A 17,345-nucleotide genomic window follows, 5' to 3' on the forward strand; every position below is an offset into this window, starting at 1 on the left:
CCCACTGCTTTGAAGTTCACGAAATGCCGCCTTTTTAAATACCTACAAAATTATTATTTATATATTTTTGTCTAAATCCCAACGTCACAAGCCTGATTGAACGTTTCCGTGGTCCATAAATGACATAATCAATAGTAGATCTGTGTAAGATGGTCTTATTTTTTTTTCATAATGTTTGTTTAACTAAGCGTTATTATAGCCATTCCACACACGGATATCGCGTGTGAACCTTTAAAAAAACTCGCGACGTATAATATATAACAATAGAAAGTGCGAACAAGCGTTCCGTGAGAATGCGAGCCACCCCTGATTAGGCCGCAAACTCGCGGCCGCCCGCATGTACTTGTAGCGCGGCGATGGAATCGCGGAGTGGGCCGCCCCTGGTATGAGTAATAAATGAATTAAAATGGACTTTAATTAGGTACCGAATTGCATTTTAATTTTTAATTAATTAGTTGTAGTGTTTATAATTGTCGCAGTAGCATTGCAGAAAGTAACTTCAAATTCTGAATGGGTATGGATGGATGGATAGGTAGTAAAACATGGGCGAGATGAAATGGGAAACAAAGGTGAAAACGGCCGACCCGGCTGGAATTAAAAGGCAAGAGGAATGCTATCCATACTTATACTTATATTCTTTATTTATTTTCTTTCTTAGGCTAGGCTGTTTATAATATGAATATAAAAGTAAAATACAAAAACACATACAAAACAATATAAAACACATATAAACACATTATAAAAAACCTAACCTAGGGTGCCGCCAGCAGCGGGGCAGGGCCCAAGCTGCCGGCGGTTAGGGCTGCAGAGAGAGGAACCGTCGAACTATCCGTGCTGTGTCCAAGATCACCGCCTTCTGCATCTGGCCCTTGATCCAGCCACCTAGCGAGAGTCTCTTAAGATGTTGGTCGAGACTCTTCGCTATGAGACCGTTCGCTGAAACGACTATCGGAACAATGATCGTTGATTAAACATCCCACATGGCGGTTATCTCGTGAGCCAAGTCTAGGTACTTACTGGACTTGTCCTTCTCGGCTTTCACGAGATTCTCATCATGGGGGATGGTGATGTCAACGAGCACTGCCCGGCGTTGCAGTCGATCTATTATCACAATGTCAGGTTTATTGGCTACAATAGTCCTGTCAGTGATAATAGATCGATCCCAATAGAGCGTGGCACGACCATTTTCGAGAACTGGCGCAGGTAAGTACTTGTAGTACGGTACTTCGCGGTCCACAAGGCCGTATTGAAGAGCAAGTTGCTGGTGAATAATCCTGGCTACGAGATTATGTCTGTGCAAGTACTCGCCGTTAGCAAGATGAGAACAACCGGAAATAATATGCCTGAGTGACTCTCCGGGACGGCGGCATGCCCGACAAATGTCGACCGTACCGTCCTATATTATTATTAATATTATAAATGGGAAAATGTGTGTGTCTGTTTGTTTGTCCGTCCTTCACGGCAAAACGCAGCGACGATTTGTCGAATTTTTTTAAATGGAGATAGTTGAAGGGATGGAGTGTGACATAGGCTACTTTTTGTCTCTTTTTAACGCCGCGAAGCAGCGGGCAAAAGCTAGTGATGTATAATGTGCACAGAAGTCAGTTCCACCAACAAGCTATCTCAAGGACCTAAAATACGTGTTAAGCTATTTTAGAGCACTTCTGCAGCTCCGACATACTTATCTGCATGATAAAGACTGTATTATTAGATACCTACTACGTTTATATTATTAAATTAAAACGGGACTTAATCGCGTAAAACCTACCTAACCTACTACGTTTCCATATAAAATATTTTTTTTTGTATCTTGCAAACTTTTTCTTTAAATGAATGTGAGTGATATGTAGGTATATGTATACTAGGTATAATTAATAAGATATAAATAAATATTACTCAGCCTAAATTGGACAGCTACACGGAGCCATATGTTTTGAGGTAAGTGACTAGATTGTATAAACGTCAGTGCTTGACAACCCGGTTAATTACCGCGCAATGTACGGGGCCAGACGGCGCCATCTACTTTAACTATATATTTTGTACCTTATGCACAATATTTTACACTTTATTTAACTTAGGATTATTTTAAGATGCGTATATTCTAATTGAATTGCTTTGTCTATGTCCAGCTTGTACAGGATGTAAGTACGTAATTAGACGATGTGTCCATCATAGGGGGCTAATCGGTCTAAGAGCATATATGTGTTATGGACCAAGTGATAAATCGGGCACTATACATAATGCCCGGGCATTATGGATAATGCCCATTGTGAGTGGGCAGTTTGATAATAACTATTCAAATAATTAAATTGCCCGGGCATTATACATAATGCCCATCCTTTGTTGGGCAAAGTAATAATAACACATCGAATAGCTGAATTTTGCCCGGGCATTATACATAATGCCCATCCTCTATTGGGCAAAGTAATAATACCACACTGAATAGCTGAATTTTGCCCGGGCATTATACATAATGCCCATCCTCTGTTGGGCAAAGTGATAATAACATACCGAATAGCTGAATTTTGCCCGGGCATTATACATAATGCCCATCCTCTGTTGGGCAAAGTAATAATACCACACCGAATAGCTGAATTTTGCCCGGGCATTATACATAATTAAAAAAACAGTTCTAGGCACTACGTCGGTCCCCAGTGTAAACGCACCCTTAACAAGTGACGTTAGTAAGTGTTGTGTGCAATCCTGCTTTTGACAAAAGTAACATAGTGGGTAGCTCCGATCTCGCCACGGTGACGTCGCCCGCGCCGCCGACCCCCCCTGCGTCTGTCCTCAGCAGCCGCGCGGACCGAGCAAGCGCCCGCAGTGGCCGCAGTATGCGTCGCGCTCCCGACATGTAAAGGCGGGGTCGCTACTCTTGAGAAAGGTCCTCGAAATTGGACCGAAACATGTCGAACGCTATATCGACTTAATACGTGAGTAACCCGCTTAAAATATTTTTAAATATGTATGAGTCTCACGGGAGTTTTATAGTTAAAATTATACATAATGCCCATCCTCTGTTGGGCAAAGTGATAATAACATACCAAATAGCTGAATTTTGCCCAAGAATAGAGATTTTTTATTTTATTTACACAAAGAAAATTACACAGTATTCTGAGAACCCATACTAATATTATAAATGGGACATAACGTCGGCGGCCTGCTGAACGGATCACCGGAATCTGGCTACCGCAGTCTCACCTCTCGACCACTCTTTAAGTGTTGCTCTGTTGTCGCACCGTGTGTGCGGCCGTTTTGCAGGGCCCACTCAATGAGTTGGTCACCGCCTGTCTTTTACAATTGTGAGACTTATTGTCAGGTGCCCGATAGTTTCCTCCCATAGCCCTCTATCCAGTTCATCCAACTTATAAAACAATAACCCATGACTTTAGCTCCCATCGTAGCAGAAAAGTGCTGCATTGCAATAGTCATTGCACCTAGCGGGGACCATCCACGGTTGTATCATATTATATTGTGCGCTCGGGGTGGTATCCGCCACGTGTATCCCTTGCCTTTAGATTAAAATGTCTTAAAAGGCCTCTGTGCTGTTGGCTTTGGCCCCACGCATGCCTCCCAAAGGTCCACGATTGTCCACGATTCAGAGATATGCAAAAGACACACCGAATAGCTGAATTTTGCCCGGGCATTATACATAATGCCGATCCTCTGTTGGGCAAAGTGATAATAATATACCGAATAGCTCAATTTCGCCCGGGAATTATACATAAATACTTAAAGCCCGTCCTCTGTTGGGCAGAGTAATAATAAAACATGTAGCAAAGCTAATAGATGGATTGGCGCAGCTTCAGTAGACTTTCGTGCCAATCTGTTCAAGAGACTGTATGCAGTTTCATATCAAACTACAAAGGACACCGTCGCGAGCCGCTTGCAGTGCCGTAGGACCTCTCGATGTCAAGGATGGCTAAGATAGGACTTATAATCAATGATTTAGAGTTAAACGACAAGTCCGACATAGGCCGCAGATCAGAGCTCGCGTCGAGTCTTAATGAGACATAGATGATGTCGGGGGAGGGTGAGAGCCATAAGGCAGAGCTACTGGTAAGCGCTATCATAAAAGTGTACTTTCACGCATGGTAAAGATGGTGAAACGCCTAGTTTGATTAGTAGATATGACCAAGTGTCCCTTTCTCGCTAAGAGAGGGATAAAATAGCACTTTAGGTGTCAAAAAGCAATTGTTAATAAACTTAGATGATGAACTAGCTCTGCAGAATGCGTACGTAAATGCATGCTGTATGCTGATTGCTGTTCCTTTAAAAACTTATAAATCACTATATGTATGCCTTTCAGATTTGAGGAGTTCCCTCGATTTCTGCAGGATCCATCATCAGAACTGGGTTCTGATAAAAATAAGACCAATCTGTATGCATATATCGTGGAACAAATATAAAAAAAAATACAGAAAAATTGAGAACCACCTTCCTTGAGATTTAAGGGCGACGATTAAAAAGTATGCTTGTTCTAGAAAGCGCAATTTACATTTCATTATTTGTTAGGAAACACCCAGTATACTTATTAAACATATTATCAAATTGCCCAACAATCACGTAGCAGTATCATAATGCCCGGGCAATGTGATAAAATTGGCGTTCATGCAAACTTGTTAAACTTATTAAGTATCAAATTGCCCAACAATCACGTAGCAGTATCATAATGCCCGGGCAATGTGATTAAAAAATGGCGTTCAGAAAAACCTGTTAAACTTATTATCAAATTGCCCAACGATTACGTAGCAGTATCATAATGACCGGGCAATGTGATAAAAAATGGCGTTCATGCAAACTTGTTAAACTTATTATCAATTTGCCCAACGATCACGTAGCATTATCATAATGACCGGGCAATGTGATAAAAAATGGCGTCTAGACAATGATTAATCACTTTGCCCAATACAGCTAGGCATTATTCATAATGCCCGGGCATTATACATAATGCCCTTATTAATCACTTGGTCCATAACATATGCATTTTTATTTTCAAACGTGGTTAATAAAAAACATCTATTTTGGTCGCAGAAAAGCAATCACTGCCTTGTCAAATAAATTATCAACCTTATCAAGTGTCATACTCGATCAGATCCTATGCAGCGGTGTTAGATGAATGCTCGTTTCCGGACTAGACCCATATGACAGAAATGGCCACATTTACCTTAAAATAATTAGATTTTCACTTCTAGTATCTGTTTTTTTTAATTAAGGTACAGCGGGGCAAATCCGGACTGGAGGGTCAAATGTAACTGATCAATTTTTTCCACGTTTTACAATGTTTGCATTATTAAGTAGAGTGTTCACCGGTTATGTATGGTAGGCGTGTTCAGTGGATGCATGTAGAACTCAACATCGTAGTTTAATAATGGAAAAAATGGTTTAGTGACAATCCCCCAGTCGAGATTTGTCCCGCTGTACCTTATACAAATTTGCGCATTAACCATCTATCTATAGTACCTATAGGCACACCTCGGACACTGGCGATCAAATATATGAAAGAAGCGCGTTCCTAGCACACAGTCTAAGCTCGTAAAGGTGAACGCGTACTATGCTTGTATGAGTGAAATATGACAGGTCGACTGTTCGTGTTTTTGACAGGCGGTAACTGTGAGGTAACCGAGAGGGGGTGGGCGGCACTTTCAGCGGGGAGCGGGAGTGGCCATACTGTATGATAGTACTCTTTATTATACTGTGCTATAGGTACCGAAGGATAACACCCTGTAGCCCTGTACACTCGTGATATAGTTTATTTGTTTACAAAATAAATGTGCCAATGTCACTACGCATGCGCTGAAGGCGCTCGTATTCCTACATTTTACCAAACAAGTGTCAGTAGCCAAAGCCAAGTACGTGATCTCCAGAACAATAACAACTAGGTATAATGTATTATGCAATTGATTTGCATTTTTTTTACTTTGTCTGCGAAAGTAATTACGTCCAGGGGGCGTATTTTTGAGTCTCACTGTCACTAAAATACCGGTTGAAAACGGTGAATTGCCTATTATTTTCAATGACAATTTTCTGGATTCGAACGCCGTGAGACTCAAAAATCGGCCCCCAGCGGTGGAAATATAATCCAGACATGAAATTTCCACCGCCATATTTTTTTTAATCGCCACCCACGTACAGAGTAGGTGTTTGTTATAGATCCAAGAGGTCACGTTATATTTGTTATCACGAGACAACTATGCACTTTTGAAATCTATGGGAATACACGGCCTAGGCCCGCGCATGCGCGTAGCGTCGATCAACATCCCGCTCAACCCAGCCCCGACTGGCCCCACGTCAAACACTTCCCCAAATATTTCCCTAAATCCATGAATGAACCAACGTAAGCGGTGATGGGGAACCAGTTCAAGAACGTGGCGGTGATAGCCTGCCTCAAGACTTTTCTGTTCATCTTTAACATCGTGTTCTGGGTGAGTTGTTTGTGTTCACTAGTGAAAACAAGGTGTTATCATCTGACAGATGTTACGTTGATAAGCGAAAGTTTTGGAGCTTTTATAAAAGCTAAATATATTTAGCGTTAAATAGCCCGCTTTTTTCATTTAAAAACAATGCATTTCAATAAAGCTCCTGCTTGTACAGAACTTCGTTTACTTAGCACTTTAAGCATTTTAAGGCTTCATTGGATATTTACTTTAGGTACTTAGTGCTACGCTGCGCGCGAATAAGTCGCCGGGTGACAAAAAAAAATCACTAATTAAAAAAAATAAGCAAAAATCAATCTTGTTTTGACACTACTTCGGTTAACAATGGTTCTGAAATTGTGATGGTACCTACTTAATTAATTTTGCTAACAGACATGACAAACATGCATCTAGAGTTTTCCGCTACCCATTTACGCGCGCTCTGAATTTGAATGATCATTATTTATTTTGATTATGTACCTTTTTGTCTCAAAGCAATTGCAATACCTACCGATTTAATCATCGTGCTAGCCAGTGAAAGTACTTAAGCATTATCTATCTACTAGTAGCTATCTAAGTGACCATATCCACACTCATAAGACGCATATATGTCTTGCGGCGCGCAACGGACGTCTCCGCCACGCCGCCTGAATGTAATTCAAAAAATGTCTCCTCAGTACATTTTGTATAGGAAGGACGTAAGACGCGCCCCATGTGGCGTGGCGCGCGAGACACGCGACGCGTAAGTGGGGACGCTGCCTAACAGAAGCTCCGTTCTTTCCCAGTTATCAGGCCTCCTGCTGCTAATAGTGGGGCTATGGGCGGAGTTCGACCTGTACAAATACATGCAGCTGTCGTCCGAGTTCTCCGGCACGGCGCCGCACGCCATGATCGGCATCGCCGGGCTCATCGTACTGGTCAGCTCCGTGGCCTTCTCCTGCATCATCAAGGGGCAGCCAGTTCTGCTATACATCGTAAGTACATGCACCTATAGGACCTCGACCTGTAGGTAACATGCATTTGTCGTCCGAATTGTCTGGCACGGCGCCGCACGCTATGATCGGCATCGCAGGGCTCATCGTACTGGTCAGCTCCGTGGCCTTCTCCTGCATCATCAAGGGGCAGCCAGTGTTGTTGTACATCGTAAGTACATGCACCTATAGGATCTCGACCTGTAAGTAACATGCATTTGTCTTCCGCATTGTCTGGCACGGCGCCGCACGCTATTATCGGCATCGCAGGGCTGATCGTTCTGTTCAGATCGGTGACTTTCTATTGCATCATCATCAAGGGGCAACCGGTGCTGGTGTACATCGTAAGTACATGCACCTATAGGACTTCGACCTGTAGGTAACATGCATTTGTCTTCCGCATTGTCTGGCACGGGGCCGCACGCCATGATCGGCATCGCAGGGCTCATCGTACTGGTCAGCGCCGTGGCCTTCTCCTGCATCATCAAGGGGCAGCCAGTTCTGCTATACATCGTAAGTACATGCACCTACAGGACCTCGACTTGTAGGTAACATGCATTTGTCGTCCGAATTGTCTGGCACGGCGCCGCACGCTATGATCGGCATCGCAGGGCTCATCGTACTGGTCAGCTCCGTGGCCTTCTCCTGCATCATCAAGGGGCAGCCAGTGTTGTTGTACATCGTAAGTACATGCACCTATAGGATCTCGACCTGTAGGTAACATGCATTTGTCTTCCGCATTGTCTGGCACGGCGCCGCACGCTATTATCGGCATCGCAGGGCTGATCGTTCTGTTCAGATCGGTGGCTTTCTATTGCATCATCATCAAGGGTCAACCGGTGCTGGTGTACATCGTAAGTAGGTACATGCACCTATAGGACTTCGACCTGTAGGTAACATGCATTTGTCTTCCGCATTGTCTGGCACGGCGCCGCACGCTATGATCGGCATCGCCGGGCTCATCGTACTGGTCAGCTCCGTGGCCTTCTCCTGCATCATCAAGGGGCAGCCGGTGCTGCCATACATCGTAAGTACATGCACCTATAGGACCTCGACCTGTAGGTAACATGCACTTGTCGTCCGAATTGTCTGGCACGGCGCCGCACGCTATGATCGGCATCGCAGGGCTGATCGTTCTGTTCAGGTCGGTGGCTTTCTATTGCATCATCACACCTATAGGAATTTATTATATTAAGTCACTAGGCTATTCAGTAGATATCTTGTTCAGCTTTACTTTATTCTTGCAGTACGGTGGTTTCCTGGCCTGCATCTTCATGATGAACGCAGGCGTGGGCGCTTCGGTGGCATGCTACCGAGACACCTTCTCCAAAGGACTGTACGACGGCCTCACACAGACGCTCGTCTCTAGCGACCGACACAGGAGCAACTTCGACTTGGCTCAATCCACTGTAAGTGTGTAACTTAGACGTCGCGTTCGCGTTGAAACATGTGGGTCCGGCACATGGGCAACTTTGACTTGGCTCAATGTTAAGTGCCTTGGATCTGGTGAAGGAATGAGACTTTTTCCAAGAGCTTTAATGGCTTTCTCAGACTGAACCTTGCGCCCAAGAGCCTCGAAGACATCGCTCCGTCCTCTTAAAAGGGTACCTACTTTTTCTATAGGCTATTTGAGCTATTTTTAACCACCGAGGCAAAAACGACGGGGTGTTATACGTTTGACGACGTTGTCTGTCTGTCTGTCTGTGGCATCGTAGCTCCCGAACGGATGAACCGATTTAGATTTAGTTTTTTTTTTGTTTGAAAGCTGAGTTAGTAATAGTGATGATTCATGAAAATCGGTCCACTATGTCGCGGTCGGGGTTTTTTAAATTTTAATTTTGTGGTTAGGTTATCTATTCACAGACGGTAGGGTAGGTGTGAACTTCCCCACACCTTACCATTAAGTATAACAGTATATGTTTCTTCAGTCAGTAGATATATAGGTTACTTACTTCTCAAAATTCCCGAATAGTTGCACCCTGGATAATTTTATGATCGACGTGTTCCAGCTACATTGCTGCGGCGTGTCTAACTACACGGACTGGGTGCACGTACAGCGCTCGATCCCCCTGTCGTGCTGCGTCAACCCCGACGAATGTATCACTGCCAACTACAGCCACGTGTACCAGGCGGTAAGCATATTTAAAGTACCCACACAAACCCATAAGTAGATTTACTCAGTGGGTAATACGAGTGACGATCTCTAAAAGTGCCTATGTGTTAACAAAATACATACTTCGAAGAAGTACGACAAGCAACTAGTATCTGCGTGCAGGCGCTGTTGAAAGTTTGAACTTGAATCGACTACTCATGGAGTTGCTCCAAAATTTATACATAGAATAGCTAAACAAAAGAAGGTACATTTAAGACTACATACGTGTACTACATCACCAACCTTATTTCCAGGGATGCTACAAGGTGATCGTGGAATATCTCGAAAGCAACATGAACATCCTGATCGGCATCGCTATCGGCACTGCTCTTTTCCCTCTGGTCGGCACCGTGCTATCCTGCTGCCTCGCGAGTTACATCAAGAAATCTAAGTACGACTCCATGAACTGAGTAACACCTGGGGGGAAGCCGACGCGAAGATTTTAAGTATTAATGCTCTGGTTTCTAGCTCACGGTGCACCGAAAGCCTGGCCACGAAATGCCAAGTTGGAGTGAGACACAGTGATCCATCTTTTCGTTTCCCCGTGTCGTCGTGGCTGGGCCGTAAGCGTCGTAGAGAAATCCCCAGCCTTTCTGTACAACGCATACTCAGGTGCAGCATGAGCGGAACCAACGCCTAACCAATGGACTGAATGATTTTGATTATATACTCAATTATTATTAGAATTAAATATTTAATAACACAACTAAAGTTGTGGCTTTATATTACAACTGTCAATACTCTTTAAAAGTTCAAAATTATCATCCTATATTTAGGTTAGAGAATATTGATGTATAGCTTTATGAAAGTTTATTATATTATGTTATTAAATTGTGCCAGCAAACTATCAAAGGATTTTTACTTACATTTAAAAAACTATTTATGTATCAAGAAAATATTTATTCTTCATTATCTTAATTTGTAATGGTCATTTCTTCATTGACTAATATCAAATCATCACATAATCAGAAGTCTAGTCGCTGTCGGAGCTATCCTTCTCCTCTTTGGCCTCTGGTGGAGCATCCTGCTTGTAGTGCCGGTACTCCGGCTTCAACTCCCACATGTTCTTGTGAGGGTTCTTCAGGTTATAGTTACATACTTCCTTCAGAATCTCTTTCAGGTATACAATAGGTTGTCTTGTAATCTGAGAAAGAAATAAAAAATAAGATAAAACCGAAAATGCTAGAGAAGGATATCTCAATTGTTTTTGGTCTGTCTGCACACTTACAACACTAAAATTCTATCATAGCAATCTAACTATGTTATTTGAAATAGGTGTCATGAGAGAATTGCTTCATGTACAGTCAGCTGCGAAATTGCATGGAGAATTCATTGATGAATTCGCCATGCATTTTTGCAGCTCTCTGCACTTGACACCTCTGTACAGCCTATAATGCAGCTAGACACTATTGTCTAGGTGCACTATATGTAGTGCCTAAGTATGGAAACACAAGGGTGCTGCAGAGCCTTCCAGGATTACAATTTACCTTTTGCAGATCTTTGATGTTGTAATATTGATGTTTTTCAAATGCAGCAAACAGCACATTGAGCACTGCATCCTTGTCATCCCTGGCCTTTTTGCCCTCAGCCTTCTTCTTCTCTTGGTATTCAATCTGCCAAATCATAGATTATAAGATTATTACAGCATATGGCATATATTATACATTATTATATCCAATTAAGATTAAATTGTATAGCTTGTTGCACCATATTTTGCAATACTAATAATATTGACCAGTATGTTTGTAAATGCATCAAATACATACATACATACAATCACGCCTGTATCCCATAAAGGGGTAGGCAGAGCACATGAAACTACTAAAGCTTCAGGGCCACTCTTGGCAAATAAGGAGTTAAAAGAAAACGAAACTGTGGCATTGCAGTGACAGGTTGCCAGCCTCTCGCCTACACCACAATTTAACCCATATCCCATAGTCGCCTTCTACAACACCCACGGGAAGAAAGGGGGTGATGAAATTCTTAACCCGTCACCACACAAATCACCGTCAAATGATTGTCATTAAGTCAATATAAATCCTACTGCTGGTTACAAACCTTGTCTCATCCATGCTAGCTTTGGCTGTAATGTAATCTGTAAGCTGACCACTGCTTATAAAAGAAATATCTACACATCAAGAATAGGCACCATCATTGACTAATGGAAGAGTGGTGAGTGGACAGATATGTGCAATTCAATATTGTAAAGCAATGAATACACGACTTACATTATGCCTGTGGTCAGAGACAGGCTTGAAGTTTTGTACAATTCTGTCTAACTGTTGCACTTGACGCTGAGGCATGGAAGCCTTCCTTATTGATTCAGACTTTAGCTTATAGTAGGTTGGGTCGGCATATGGTCTGCACTCCAGCTTCTGTACTATCCTACCCTCCATATACAATTTTTCGGACTCTGGAACTACCGAATCTGTGTTGGATGCTAAAAAACAAAAAGTAAGTTGGTTTACAAATTAAAAGTATCATATACAGGGATTAATAGCTTTTATAAACTTAGTAACTACATGAATACTCACGCACTACATGAGAAAAAACGCCTAGAGATTGCCTAGTAACTGTTGAAACGTCCAAACGATGCTCCTTCGGTATACTCTGCTCGCCGGGATCCTTGAGACACATCACAGCTTCTGAGAGAGATAACTGTACTTGGGCCCGTTGCCCTGCTACCCGTGATATTTTTAGTTTACCCACTTCAATATTTCCTGGGGCCTTTTCCCATTTATTTGCTATATACTTAGGAACTTTAACGAGCCATACTCCTCTTCCAGCATTTGATAAATCTAATTCCCGGTCGATATGAGGCACTACCGGTGGTGTAGTCATTTTGATCAGGTATTAAATTCTCTTTACTATCTATTTAAATTTACACAATCTTCAATGATTCAATGTGCAAGTTCTGCAAAAAATTGCTTTGCAAGTCGCAACGTAAATGTCACGCGTAGGCTTGTGTCGTTCACGAACTATGAACTGTTAGGAATAAAATCCCATCAATGACCGAAATGAACTGAATCTTTCCGTGCTCTGTGAATCGGTCTTTGCTCATTTAGTTCAGTATAGGATCGGCGAGCGCGAGCGGTTTGGATCAAGAAAGAGTGTGTGACTGCGCCGACCGGGAGCCAGGTATTTAGCAAAGCGACACAAAAACGTCAAGTTTTCATATTAAGCTTCGGTTACTTACAACCTTTCGGCCCGGAATTGTTATTATCATTTTGACACTAGTCGGTCCCATTCGTTCTGATCTTTCCGACCGTAGTGGTCGCTGGTCTGACTGAACTAAATGAGCAAAGACCTAAAAGAGCGAACTAGTTCGTGGGAGCGATTGAACGAGATCGGAGCGCTCCGATCAACGAACGAAACGGCACAAGCCTAGTCACGCGAAAAAAAGCAATCCCAATTCGATCATTCGATGACAAGTGACAATAGTGACATTGACACAAGTCAGCTTGGAGAAAACTTGGCACCAAAGATTAGAATTTATAATGTATAATAATTAATACGCCTAATTTTCAGGGAATTATCACCTCGTACGACAAATTGTAATGAAACAGAAATCATTATGTCCATGAAAACCCATGTATACGTACACTACAAGTTATGCATTCAAACAATATTTAATACTAGGAATAGATTTCGAACCGTAGATTTATATATTATTAAGCTAGATTGAGTTGTTAGGCCAAAAAGTGTGTCCACATGAGAGGGTAAAGTTGGGGCTGGTGTCCCTCTCGCACTTATTGCCACTGTCAAAATTATTTGAACGTCATCACTGTCAGTATTTGGGGATACCAGTCAATATTCAAAGTTACTACCAAATCTACTAATACCGAATTAAAAGTTTTTTTTAATTGCGCAAATCTTTGGTTTTATGGCTTCATAATAATGACTTACCAATTCGTTACAAGGTATTAATATCCTTGCCTCGATATAAGACAAAAATAATTTAAGAAGTTTATAAACTTAGTTATCATACAGGTAAAAATACTACTACTATAGTAATCTCTTTAACACTGGTCACACGTGCGAGAGGGACACCATCCCCAACTTTGACCCTCTCATGTGGACACTGTTATATATTAAATAACTAACATTATAATTAACATTGTTTTATTGTTGACAATAAGTGACAAGACGTAAACATGATATATGACAGTCATGACATGACATAATGAATGTTCTCTATGATCAAAGATGAGTTATGTACAATGAGGTTGTAACATTCGTCCGCCCTAAAAGATTTAAATGTCCATTTCTTGGATCAGTCGCCGAGGTGGTTTAATGTTACGATGGCTTCGACGCGGAGCCATGGGTGTCGCTGCTGTGGCCATACCAAACTCATTGTGAAGTGAAACACCTGGGGTAACTTCTGTAACTGGTTCAGTTACAACTCTTTGTCCTGGAGATGCCATTACGGATACGTTAGAGTGGGCTTCTTGTACTGGCGTAGAGGACGCGACTGGGACTGGGGCTGTTTGTGATTCTATCTCAGGAGCATTAGGGCTTTCTTCTGGATCAGGAAGACGGGGTCGTATGTGGTCTGCGTGATATCGCTTTTCTACCCCCACTGGCGTATTAATAACATGCGAGTATCTATTAGTACGTCGTGAAATTGTAGCAGGTTCCCACTGCGACTGATCCCTGCTTCGCACATAGACAGTGTCACCTGGTCTGTGGTTTGGCGTCTGCTCATTGGAGTTGATATTGGCTTGTATCTGTTTGTATTGTAACAAACGTCTGGCACTTGGTCGGACATTGTCAAGCACACAATGTAGCTGCCTTCCAAACATTAACTGGCTTGGGGATTTGCCAGTGCTGTTATGGGGAGTGATGCGATATGCAAACAGAAAATTTTCCAATCGTTTTTTTAGGGGCTGTGTGCTGGACGACATTCTGGTCTTGAATGTCCTAACGAGGCGTTCAGCCAATCCGTTTGTCCGTGGATGGTAAGGGGATGATTTGATGTGTTTAATACCCTTCATTCCGCAGTAATCCTGGAATTCCTTGGAAATAAATTGGGGACCATTGTCAGATACTAAAAATTGAGGCAGACCAAAGGTAGTAAAAATTGTATCCAGTTCATCACAAAGCTTAGCTGTCGTAATTTTAGTCATCGGCTTGACCTCAATCCATTTGGAAAAAGCATCTGAGAGAACTAGCCAATATGTGCCTTCAAATGGTCCAGCAAAATCCACATGAATCCTTTCCCAGGCCTGGTCTGGCATAGACCATGAGAAGATTGGCAGGTCTGAAGTATTTGGCCTATTCATCTGGCATTTGTGGCAACTCTTGACATGTGTGTCTATGTCTTCCTCTATATTTGGCCACCAAACATAAAATCGTGCCAATGCTCTCATTGCTGAAATGCCGGGATGTCCAAGATGCAGGTATTTTAATGTCGGTTTTTTCAAAGTTTCGGGAACAATAATGCGGCCTTGCCACATGATTATCTTATTTTCTATTGACAATTCGCCATGCTTCCTAGCATATGGTTTTACATCGTTTGTGTAATGATGCTCACGCCAGCCAGTTTTTATAAAGTCAGATATTTTCTTAAGTGTCTTATCTTTTCGTGTCTCGTCTCGTATGACGCTTTCAGATAACGCGATATCGCTGACGCTATCAGTTTGCAGTCGCGCTACAATTTTATGGACCTTAAGTTCAGATTTAGTAGGAAGTTCTTCCGGATTTGGCATCCTTGATAAATAGTCTGCGATCAGATTATTACATCCTTTTGTATATTGAATGTCGTAATCATAGCTCCCAATTATTAGGGCCCATCTTACTAGACGATTATTTGCGATTTTGGGTAAATTTCGCTCTGAACCTAGAATGTGTATCAGAGGCTTATGATCCGTTACTAATGTAAATTTGGTGCCGCGAAGGTATTGATCAAATTTTCTGATTCCAAAGAATATTGCGAGCGCTTCGCGGTCAATGACAGAATACTTAGACTCTGCCGGTCGAAGTTTTCGCGATGCGAAGGCAATAGGCTGCTCAATATTATTCCTTTTGTGAAAAAGGACTGCTCCTACTCCCTTCTCTGAAGCATCACAGGCTAGATATAGTGGGGATTTATCATTGAAAGCCACAAGTGGTTTAGAACGTACAATCAATAACTTAGCGCGGTCAAAAGCCTCAGCTTCTCTCTTAGACCATTGCCATTTTATTCTGTTTCCCGTAAGTGCATGAAGGTCGGCGCAGACGCTGTGTAAGTGTGGTATAAACCGCTCATAAAAGTTGACCAATCCAAGGAAGGATCGTAGTTCCTTGGCGTTAGCTGGTGGGGCGGCTTTGGTGATAGCTTCGATCTTTGATTTCGTAGGGCGTACTCCATTTTTGTCAATTGTGTGTCCAAGATATTCGACCTCTGGTTGTAAAAAGGTACATTTCTTTAAATTCACTTTCAATCCAGCTTGTTCTAGTCTTTCAAAAACCGTACGTAATGTTTCAAGGTGTTCTTTGTCATTTTTCCCTGTAACTGCAATGTCGTCAAAATAGACTGCTACATTTGGCATTCCCTCAAGAAGCTTTTCAAGATAATGTTGGAATATTGACGGGGCCGTTGATATGCCGAAGGGCATTTGTTACAACCTCATTGTACATAACTCATCTTTGATCATAGAGAACATTCATTATGTCATGTCATGACTGTCATATATCATGTTTACGTCTTGTCACTTATTGTCAACAATAAAACAATGTTAATTATAATGTTAGTTATTTAATATATAACAGTGGCGACGAGAATTTAAAAATCGTCAGAAAATGAACAGCGAACAATTTGACAAATTCCTTGCACTGCAAGCTACACAACAAAAACAAATCTCAGACATATTACAATTACTACTGACACAACAGCAAGACGCAGCAGCCAGAACTCCCACACCGACGACAAACGGAACGGAGTCTACCAGCTCTTCGAACACTAACGGTAACAAGAACAATGTTTACAACGGATTTAAAAGCGACAAATTCAACCCGGAAGACACCGCAGTTGAAAATTTTATTGACTATTTCGAAACGAAATGCAAACTTTGGGGTGAGGACGCACGAGTTATACAGAAGGAACTTTTATTCACCTGTCTCTCACCGGAAACTTTTCACGAAATAAAAGTTGCCCTTACACCACATTTCGAAAGCAGTACATACGCAGATATTAAAAACAAACTACTCGACCTATTCAGGATCAAACGCACTAGATACAGAGCATTAACGGATTTTTGGAACTGTATAAGAAAAGACAACGAATCTATGGAACATTACGCCAACAGGCTGAAAGAGATAAGTAAAGATTGTGGTTATAGCGATGACATATTAGAAAGACAACTACGTGACCGATTTGCAACCGGGCTTAACCACGAACAACTACAGATAGACCTAAAACAAAAATGGCCGGACCTGCAAGAAACTCAAGACGGTAGACTGAAAGAAGTGACTTTCGCTCAAATTTTTAGCGTTGCACAGTCGCGGGAAAGAGCAGAAAGTGATGCAGATATACACGTCAAAGTCAATAAGATTAAAAAACACCATCAACCGGACCATAACATGTCACCGCGCAAATTACAAACCCATCAATGTTTAAGATGCGGTGAACCTGAAAGACACCCCCTTAACCATTGTGCTGCCAAAGCACATACATGCAAGCGGTGCAACACACCAGGCCATTTTGAGGACTGCTGCATCAAGTCAGGCAAAGCATGCTTACCTAACCGTCATTTCAAACATGGAACATATACCAAGAAAAACAAGTTGCATAAACTTAAACACGACGAGGACAGTTCATCACAATCT

General features: G+C 42.1%; 2 protein-coding genes across 2 annotated transcripts; one reads left to right on the forward strand and one right to left on the reverse strand.

Annotated features, from left to right (window-relative positions):
• The first annotated feature begins 6,230 nt into the window (after nucleotides 1–6,230).
• Nucleotides 6,231–10,380, forward strand: LOC125227196 (tetraspanin-7-like). Its single transcript, XM_048131444.1, has 5 exons — nucleotides 6,231–6,425; nucleotides 7,202–7,390; nucleotides 8,635–8,796; nucleotides 9,397–9,519; nucleotides 9,794–10,380. The coding sequence occupies exons 1-5, from the start codon at nucleotides 6,348–6,350 to the stop codon at nucleotides 9,947–9,949; spliced, it is 708 nt and encodes a 235-aa protein (XP_047987401.1). The 5' UTR covers nucleotides 6,231–6,347; the 3' UTR covers nucleotides 9,950–10,380.
• Nucleotides 10,381–10,418: 38 nt separating this feature from the next.
• LOC125227195 (general transcription factor IIF subunit 2) lies at nucleotides 10,419–12,496 on the reverse strand. The gene is made up of 4 exons (XM_048131443.1): nucleotides 12,074–12,496; nucleotides 11,768–11,979; nucleotides 11,027–11,152; nucleotides 10,419–10,683 (listed from the first exon to the last, which is right to left on the reverse strand). Exons 1-4 carry the CDS (start codon nucleotides 12,378–12,380, stop codon nucleotides 10,513–10,515), a joined length of 816 nt encoding a protein of 271 aa, XP_047987400.1. The 5' UTR covers nucleotides 12,381–12,496; the 3' UTR covers nucleotides 10,419–10,512.
• Between the last annotated feature and the right edge of the window lie 4,849 nt (nucleotides 12,497–17,345).

Source organism: Leguminivora glycinivorella, chromosome 6 (genome assembly GCF_023078275.1).
Source record: "Leguminivora glycinivorella isolate SPB_JAAS2020 chromosome 6, LegGlyc_1.1, whole genome shotgun sequence".
NCBI lineage: Eukaryota > Metazoa > Arthropoda > Insecta > Lepidoptera > Tortricidae > Leguminivora > Leguminivora glycinivorella.

What these genes read in the sequence shown, in the direction of transcription:
- LOC125227195 (XM_048131443.1), bottom strand. Translation starts at nt 12,380, where the DNA reads ATGACTACACCACCGGTAGTGCCTCATATCGACCGGGAATTAGATTTA. An exon ending in CGTTTTTTCTCATGTAGTGC is followed by an intron (nt 11,980 to 12,073) that starts GTGAGTATTCAT and finishes TTTGTTTTTTAG; the next exon opens with CATCCAACACAGATTCGGTA. An exon ending in ACATCAAAGATCTGCAAAAG is followed by an intron (nt 10,684 to 11,026) that starts GTAAATTGTAAT and finishes TTTCTTTCTCAG; the next exon opens with ATTACAAGACAACCTATTGT.
- LOC125227196 (XM_048131444.1), top strand. Translation starts at nt 6,348, where the DNA reads ATGGGGAACCAGTTCAAGAACGTGGCGGTGATAGCCTGCCTCAAGACT. An exon ending in AGCCAGTTCTGCTATACATC is followed by an intron (nt 7,391 to 8,634) that starts GTAAGTACATGC and finishes TTATTCTTGCAG; the next exon opens with TACGGTGGTTTCCTGGCCTG. An exon ending in TCGACTTGGCTCAATCCACT is followed by an intron (nt 8,797 to 9,396) that starts GTAAGTGTGTAA and finishes GACGTGTTCCAG; the next exon opens with CTACATTGCTGCGGCGTGTC.